General features: G+C 39.5%; 1 protein-coding gene across 1 annotated transcript in view; it reads left to right on the top strand.

Moving 5' to 3' along the window:
* Positions 1–7607: 7607 nt before the first annotated feature.
* Positions 7608–9546, top strand: part of csmd2 (CUB and Sushi multiple domains 2) — a 302201-nt gene continuing 300262 nt past the window's right edge. The window contains exon 1 of the mRNA XM_037693663.1: positions 7608–8218. Coding sequence (XP_037549591.1) covers positions 7845–8218 — 374 coding nt within the window. The 5' untranslated portion in view covers positions 7608–7844. The remainder of the gene's footprint in view (positions 8219–9546) is intronic.

Here is a 9546-nt window from a genome sequence, read left to right as displayed (position 1 = left end):
AGCTCTACAGTGACTGGTCTGAATGACTATTGGCCAGTGGCCCTCACCCCGATAGTTGCTAAATGCTTCGAAAAACTGGTCATGACTCACATCAAACAACCATCAACATCAACGAGGACCCTCATCAGTATACATACCGCGAGAACCGATCAACAGGGGACGCCGTCTCCTCTATGTTCCACACTGCTCTCACCCACCTGGAGCAGAAGGACTCCTATGTCCATATGCTCTTTGTGGACTTCACATATGTCTTCAAAACCATGATCCCCCAAACCCTGATGGTCAAACTATTCACACAAAGACTAAGCCCCTCCATTTGCAACTGGGTACTAGACTTCTTAACAAACAGGCCTCAGTCTGTGAGTATCCACAACTTTTCTTCCTCCACCATAACCCTCAGCACTGGCTCTCCTCAGGGATGTGTGCTGAGCCCTCTCCTATTCACTCTGCTCACATATGATTGTGCAGCTACCCATCCAGGCTGTCATATTTGAAAATTTGCAGATTACAGTATATATATATATCACCTCTTACCATCTCAGTCACCCTGTCTCTTTGTGCTTTCTCTTCCTGGCTTGTCCCTTGTCTCTGTTTTTGCTTCTATTATTATACCCACATCAATTTTTCCAAATCTATTTCCTCACGTGCCCATACAGCCAGTCAGCTTCCTCCGTTCTTTGCCTGTTCCTTTTTATCCTGAGTGTCGTCTGTTTTGGCCCCCCTTTTTTTCTTTTTCTGTGTCTCCTTCCTCCACTCTGAGGGAGTTGCTGTCCTGCTTGAGTGCAGCACAGTGACCGTCGATTCATCATACTGTCACTGTGCACAACTTTGGCCCTGTATGCCCGCTACTAAACAACTGCCCTGGCAAAGCAAACAATAGCGACTACACAAACCTTTGCGAGCACAAACGGGCATAGGTAAAAATCTGGAGTTCTGCCCCACACAAAGTCTCACCTCTCCCCATACACTCGTTTGGCACACTGGACATGGGTACTGCAACACAAATGCCTCCAGTGACACAGCTGGCTGAGCATTGAACAAAGTATCTGTTGAACAACTGTAGATGGCTAACATATTTAACATTGCAATGCAAGTCAATGGAAACAGTTTCCCTCCAAAAAAAAAACATGGTGGTATAAACTATGCTAAGCACTAAAACAAAATAGCAATTTTCCTGATTGCTGAAGCAGCATTTGCACTGTTATGCTCCATATTCATAATGACACACCTGAACTTGCTCAAGCCAAGAAAACATGACCTTATACTTTGCCAGTGATCTAAGCTAGACTAAAACAGCGTGGCTAGCATTCTCTTTATGGTGGGGGGGCTTTATGGTTTGTCAGTGGGGTCAACTGCTGGATGGGCTTTTCCCTGCAGATTTACGTGGAGGAGCTCGAGAGTAGGTCACCAGCTCCTAGCAGTTAATTTCATAATGCACCCTGGGCGAGACTTAAATAATTCAACTGAGCCGCAAGTGAAGGATCTACTTAATCAAAAGCACTGAGCGTTCAAAGAACGCCAAGAGTTGCACTGCCTTGGTTAACCTCACTTGCTTCTCGTGGTGGGGAAACATTTTTTGGAGCAGCTGTGCACAAAGTTAGAAAGACACGAAGCAGTCTTCACACTCAAATAAAAATTAAGCTCACTGCTGCTGGAGACAGCTCCATATTTCTCAGCATCTAGGGCTGCAGCCTAAAAACAGAAAGTTTATTTAGACTTTAATTATAGATTTATTGTTATGTTTTTGCCCGTTAAAATGTTTATGTTTGTAGAATTAGCAAAATATATCATGAATCCGTGGACATATTTTCATATTTTTTAATCCTCAGAATGTAATCACCTGAAGTATATAGACAATTGATAACTTTTGGATTCAACTAAATGTACAGTGGCTTTTACAGCTGATCAATGTTAGCGAATACGAAAATGGTTTAAACCCAGTAAATTCTATAGATATTAAGCTACATTTGTGTGGTGGTAGCTGAGAGTCATGCTCAACACAGTCTTTGAGCACTAACACCTTTTAGGAGATATCACAATTTTGTTTGAGGTTATTCAGCTTCATTTACAAGATTTGACTAAAACAGCTATGACTCCCTTCTCTGAATATGATTATTTTGCTTCAAAACTCTCACAACAAAGCTGGAAGCTCATATCCCTTCATGGAAGAAAAGCCTTTAAATTGATTATCACTGTATCAATTTATTACTTTACAAATTCATCAATTTCTGACTCATAATACAAAAGCCTTGTACCCCTGTTGCAAACTTCCTCTTTCGTTTTCTTTTTCCACTTTTGCTCCGTGTTTTCACTTAAGCTGCACCCCAAGAGCAATTAGAGTTCCATTTATTTCCACTAGTGTTTCAATTCCGTCCTGAAAACCGATTAATAACGTCTCAGCTTCCTCGATCGCTCCTGGTATTGTTTTGCAGCATTGCCCAACAGACTCTACTCAGTGCCAACATACAAAAGCTTTAGAGTGAACCCTGACCCCCATCAGTCCCTGCTGTCAAGCTGCTGTATGAGTCATTGATTGGTGTTTGTCTGACAGAAGCTTTGTAATGAAGGAGATGATGAGGGGATTATTGACCAGGCAGTGCATATGAAAATCAGTCATGGGGGGAAGGATATAGGGTTTTACCTAGATAATAGTATTGACCTGATTGTAATTGGGAGGGTTGGATACTCACTTGCAGAGCTTATTCAAAGTCTTTAATGAAAGGAATGAGACGGAAATAGTGGTGGCTTGGTTATGTGTGTGTGTGAATACCAATTCACACAGATTTTTTTAATTATTTTTTTGCAATCAAAGTACTTTTGTATGTTTTGTTATTTTGGACACTTTTTTCAAATGAAAATACTTAGCATTTTTAGAAGATTGGTACAATTTGTTTGCTTTATGAAACTTTTGCATTTCAAAATATATTTGTTTTATATACAAATATTTTCCTGATACGAATATATTGAGTTCTTCTTTCGATACTTTAGCCTTTTGTGAGTATTGTAGCTTTTAACTACTGTCTGTCATTTTTTTCTTCTTTTTTTTGTTTGGCTTTTAATACATTTAGCTAACTTATTGATACTTTTAGTTTTATATAGTATGTTTCTACTTTTGACTAGTTTTGCTTCTTTTATCTTGTAGGTAGTCTTTTGATAGTCCTAAATTTATTGGATTTTTTACTTTAAAGCTTATTGTTACATTAACTTTAAGCTATTTTTTGTGACTTTTAGACAACTTATTATCTATTTTAAGTCAGCCTTTTAGGATAAGATAAGATAAGATAGAACTTTATTGATCACACAGGAAATTGTTGTGCTAGAGTTTCAGTTCAAAGGAACATACACAGATAATCACACAAGATATAAAAATAACAGAGAATATATAAAAAATAATACCAATAATTAAGGTCTAAAACAGGTCAGGTGCAGACAGAAACATTAAAGTGTTCATTGTGCAGGATTAATTTTATTGTCCTTTGGGCAGAAAGGGGGAGAATTTGAAACGTTTGATAGCCACAGGGAGGAAGGACTTCCTGTGTTGTTCTGTGGAGCCCCTTGGTGGTCTCAGTCTGACTGAAGGTGCTGCAGTAAGAGAACAGGGTGTCATGCAGGGGGTGTGATGTGTTGTTCAGGATCTGGAGCAGTTTCCTCATCATCCTCTGCTCAGACACCTCTGTCAGAGACTGCAGGTCCACTCCCAGAAGTGAGCCAGCTCTCTTGATGAGTTTTTCGAGTCTGTTGCCATCAGCTTTCTTCACCCTGCTGCCCCAGAACACCACAACGTAGAAGATGATACTGGAGACCACTGAGTAAACATCTGCATCATGTTTCTGCAGATGTTAAAGGGCCTGAGTCTCCTCAGAAGAAAAAGACGACTCTGTCCTTTCTTGTAGAGGGCGTCGGTGTTAGCTGTCCAGTCCAGTTTATTGTCTAGGTGGACCCCCAGGTACTTGTAGCAGCCCACAGTGTCCACCTTAGTACCCTTGATGTTGATAGGGTTGGGGGGAGGGGGAGGGGGGGTGATCTTCCTGTAGTCCACCTGCAGCTCTTTAGTTTTTCCACTGTTGAGTTGCAGGTGGTTCTGTCCACCACACCTGTGTATTCAGCTTCCTGGTCACCAGTGATGCAGCCAACAATGGCAGAGTCATCCATAACTTCTACAGATGGCAGGATTGCCAGTTGTACCTGAAGTCCGAGGTGTAGAGTGTGAACAAAAATGGCGAGAGGACCGTCCCCAGAGGAGCCCCTGTGCTGCTCAGTTTGGTGTCCGAGGTGGTGTTCTATTCAATTCAATTCAGTTTATTTATATAACGCCGAATCATAACAAAGTTGTCTCAGGGCACTTTACAGGAACATTCACATACATAGAAAAGCCAATTAGTAAAGTTCTCTATCTAAGGAAGCCAGCAGACTTGTTGAATCTAGGCTCCATTGCAGTCTCCCATCCTGAGCAAGCACAATGGTTCTGCAGTCTCACATATTGTGGCTGACCTGTGAGATAGTCTCTGATCCAGGTGACCAGCAAGTCATTCACCTGCATGTCCCGGAGCTTACTGCAGAGTAGAGCAGGTCTTATGGTGTTAAAGGCACTGGAAAAGTCAAAGAACATGACTCTTACAGTGCTGCCTGCCCTGTCCGTGTGTGTGTAGGCTCTGTGCAGCAGGTAGATGATGGTGTCATCAACTCCAATGAATTTTGGTAGTCTTGCTTTTTGCAATTTTTTCTACTTTTAGGTTTTAGCATTTCATTACTTTTATATTTTAAATTGCATTTTTACATTTTTGGCTTTTAGGTTGTATTTAGTTTAGTTTAGATTTTATTTTTTGCTCTTAGGTTGTAGCTTACATTTTGCTTGTTTTAGCTTAAAAAAACTAATTTATTTATTTTTTTTGGGAAAAAATCAGCAAAGTCCCTCATCACTCATTTAAACACCATTCATGCAGAAATTGTAATTCCTGTGGTTTTATATATTGTTCACCCTCTTTTTCTATACTATTTGAAGAGTGGGGCTGTGAATACACATATGTGCAAATGACAAAAACAGAAACGCTTCCAGCAATATTCAGTCATGTTTGGGCTTTTGACATGACTTTGCATCGCCACAATTTTGTTCTACAAATCCTAAACACATTCACGTTGTCTGGGTTCAAGTGCTCACACATTAGCATCTTTTGGAGGAGATCAGGCAGATATGAAGAGCTGGGAAGTGACGGCTGAGAGGCTAATGCCTGCTTTTTGCTGAGACAAGCCCCTGGGACTCAACAGCAGCATGATGGATATACTTTGACTAGTGGTGCTATTATACTTATGCTGCTGCTGCTGCTGCCGTCTTGACATACTAGACTTCCTGAAACCATGTCCACTGGCTATCTTTCCAGAAATGTACTACAGTCTTGCAGCTGCAACTGCAACTCAAATGTAACATTATGTTTGTTTGTCTCAATGTGTGCGCGCACTTGTAGCATATATTACTCCAGCAGCAGTTCAGAATTGAAAAAGAAAACTGTCTTGTGTGTGGTTCACTTACATGATAAGATCTTGAAATAAGTGGGAAGAAATGAGAACTTATTTACAGAATAGGTATAGATTGTCTAATATGTTTGTCTTTGTTTTTGTATTTATTCATTTTTGTTTGGTTTTTGTCGTATTTTTATTACCTGTATGTTGACTGCACTTATATAGCTCTTTTTATCTTATCAAGAAACTCCAAGCACTTCACACTACAATCTGTGCCCTCATTTTACCAATTCATACAACACTCTATTAGATCTCTACAAAGCTGAATCTATAGAAACTAATCAGTGATTTATCACATTCATACTCTGATGAGACACATCGGAGGCAATGGGAGTTCAGTGTCTTGCCCAGGGACACGTCAGCATGTGACTGCTGGTGGAATTGAACCCGCAACTCTCTCATTGGAGGACGACTGCTCAGCCACAGCTGCCCCTGCTTCCTGTCTGTAGTTAAAAATTGGCCACCACAACTATTTGACCTTGGCAAATACAAAAATGCCTATAGCTCTGTCAATTTTACAAATATTTTGCCTAAATTTGCCAGAATAGTGGCTGAGAGCTGCACGTTATGCAACAGCTTTGCCTAAAATTTTACCGTTGCTTGTTAAAGTAAACCCTTTATGGCTGTTAACAAAATATTTTATGAACCACTAAACACATTTCATCTAAACTCTGACAACACCCATCCCTAGATGGGCCTTTATCCGTTGGTTAAGTGAAAAGTTAAAATCAACAGTAAAAACGAACGAAAATGATGAAAAATAAATACAAAACAATGTATTTAAAACTAGTGAGTTAAAACAATTACAATATTTAAAAATGTGTACAATTCTGGTTCATCTTTAGCCAATTCTTAAGCCTTGAAGTGAATATTTTAATGTCACTTGTGGTCTTAAAAACAGATGGTAATGAGTTCCACAGCTTACAGCTTGTAATAGAGAAGGTAGTCTTTCCAAAGGTTGTCCTGCAAAATGGTATTTCACAGTCATGATTTGTGGAACTTCTCTATTGCTGTTCTGTCTGCTTCTTTCTTTGAGTGCTAAAAAATAATTTGATGTTTGTTTAAAACGTGGCACACAAATTGGCAGACAATAAACAAAGTGAATGCTGAGGTTATATGTAAGGTAAACCGTGAAACTTCTTCTTTGTCAGTTGTCTTGATTTATTACCCAGTAATTTGTAAAGCTTTCTCAACCAAGAAACATATTTAAAAGGAAACATTTGATTGTATTACAGTATTAACTTCCACATAACTCATATTGTTAAATCTAAATTGCAGTTTTAACAAATTTGACGATTGTCAACAGTTAAATATTAGATTTTTTTGTCTTGATATGACTGGTAGATGTATTTATATCGTATGCACTATTTTGTCACATATATTGTCCTGTAGTGTTTAAAGATTAATCTTAATAAAGCTAAAAAAATGCATCTGTTATAGGTGTATATTTTTTATATATATAATGCAGGCTTCAGATGACCTCTATTTATACAATCTGAATTCATTTTTAATCGAGCTACATTGTTCTTTAGTTTGCAGCTGAAAATAAGCGTATTTAAATAGTAGATCATAAGTGTAAAGAGCACGCCCGAGGAAAATTCTTTGCATAGATCTTGTATTCATTTGTTGAACGTTGGATAAGGTTACAGCAGTTCTGCTGCAATTCTCTCAAACATCAGATCATGTTCTTGTTCCAGTCGTCGCTGACAGACTGACAAGTGACTGCTCATATATATATATATATTTTTGCCGTAGCAGAGATTGAAACTAGATTTCACTTTGCTCCGCTTTTGCTTGGAGGAGATAACTATCACTAGCAAAAAAACATGAGATCAAATCACCGCCTGCATCAGTTAGAGAGACGTGTCTGTGCAGGCATGTGAATGTGCAAGTCATGAGAGTTGCACAAAATTCCATCCTCAGAATCACACATCAGCCCCTTCCCTTAAATCCTCTGAGATTAAAAACACAGCCACTAAACTGACATTTCACACATCCATCCAGCGTGCGCCAATAAGGATAAATGGAAACATGCAGAATTAAACTCTCCAGGCTGTGTACACGGTGTAAAAAAAAAAAGAAAAGGAAAATGACATCAATTAAAGAAGCACTCAAGTGTGTCTTCTCCTCTTCCACCCTCCTGTCTCCTCATCGCCTCTCGAGCTGTGTCGTGTATGAACACGGGGACCTATTTCTGAGGTGGTAGACGGGACAGGAGAGTGAACATGTGTGACGATGACGGTAGAAAATGTAAGAAAAGCTGGGAGAGAACGAACCATTTTTAGCACTAGAATATTAATGGCGTATGCCACACGCTGCAGGTGATAATGGATGTTGCATCACGTCTAAACTGTTTGACTGTGGGTGTGCATTTGTATAGATTCTCTTTATATGTTTATATAAACTTTAGTCTTGTAATTGTTTCAAAATGCACTTATCCTTTAAATAAATGCCTCTATTTTCTTCTTCTTCTTCCGTTTACAGCTCAGAACTGCAGTTACACACTACACAGTCCCAATGGGACAATAGAGAGTCCTGGATACCCGTATGGTTATCCTAACTATGCCAACTGTACATGGGTGATCGTGGGAGCTGAGCATAACCGGATACAGCTGGTGTTCCAAGGCTTCGCTCTGGAGGAGGACTTTGACATCCTGTCTGTATATGATGGGCCGCCCAGTCCTGGAAACCTGCGAACAAGGTAAATATACTGTGTGATTGTGCCTCAATCCTGCTTTGACACTCGGTTGGTGTTTGACATTTATATGATGCTGGGAGTCAAATCATCTTCATGGTGCCCTTTGCAGTCACTTGGAATAGAAGGTATTGATAAGAAAAGAGATATAAAGCTAAATTGTAATATTAGTGATGCACCCAGAGGCAGCAGAAATAAATCATTTGGTGACTAAATCGAGAGTGACTGTGTGACATCCTTCAAGGTGATCCACATACTTTTTACTCTTGGGCTATGAACAAATTGAAAAAAAAAAAAAAAAAACTCACTTGGGTGTGAAGTATCAAACAATTTGTGAATCAACAATCCCATCCTCAAGTAGAAGCACCAATTTTAACACCCGAAGAAAGGATGCTAGCAGAACCAAAAGTGATACTGGTGGTTTGCTTTAAGTGGCGCACTTGCTAAGGTGATATTTTCCACATTAGATAAGTAAGAAAAGTGGAAAACGTAGCCTGTTGGTAAGAAAAAAAAAGTTGTATAAAAGTTCACAGAAGTAACTTGTGAAGAACGTCAGTGGTAAATACTTTTCAATATGCTTTTTGGACCAATTAGCAAATAGTCATGTTGTTTTAATTAACTGTTGTACCGCTGTATTACATATAGTTTACATTCAAGGAAACAAACAACTCTTGAGATAAGTCTTGCATTTATTTTCTTCCTTTTTTTCTTTCGGCTGCTCCTTTCTTCAGGAGTTGCCACAGCAATCTAAGTTGCACGAAGACTTGGCAATTATTTTTGCATCAGATGCCTTTTCTGACACAACCACACACCACCGAGCTCCACAGCCCTCTGTGTGGGACAGAGAGCTGCGATGTAGGGTGCCCAGGGGAGCAGATGGTGGGGGTTAAGGGCCTTGCTCAAGGGCCCAGAGTGGAGCAAATGAGGATAGAGGCAGATGTTTCACCTTTCCCATCCACATTTTGATGTTGCTGGTACCGGGAGTTGAACTACTGACAGATATGATTATGTGGAGGTGTTAAGACTGTATACTTGTAGTGGAACCAGCCAAATAGGATGCACAAGTTTCAGGTTCCCATAAGATGCTGTAAATGCAGTTGTGCTTGAAAGTTTGTGAACTATTTAAAATTTTCCATATTTCTGCATAAAGATGACGTTAAACATCATCAGATTTTCACACACGTCCTAAAAGTAGATAAAGAGAACACAGTTAAACAGAGGATAACATACTTGGTCATTTTTTTATTGAGGAAAATGATCCAATATTACTTAATTGTGAGTAGCTAATTATGTGAACCTTTGCTTTCAGGGTTTCAGTATATGGTCCCCCCCCC

This window comes from Nematolebias whitei, chromosome 19, assembly GCF_014905685.2.
Source record: "Nematolebias whitei isolate Nwh7 chromosome 19, NemWhi1, whole genome shotgun sequence".
In the NCBI taxonomy this organism is placed as follows: Eukaryota; Metazoa; Chordata; class Actinopteri; order Cyprinodontiformes; family Rivulidae; genus Nematolebias; species Nematolebias whitei.
The sequence above is the reverse complement of the archived record's forward strand: the minus strand, read 5'-3'. Positions and strand labels throughout refer to the sequence as shown.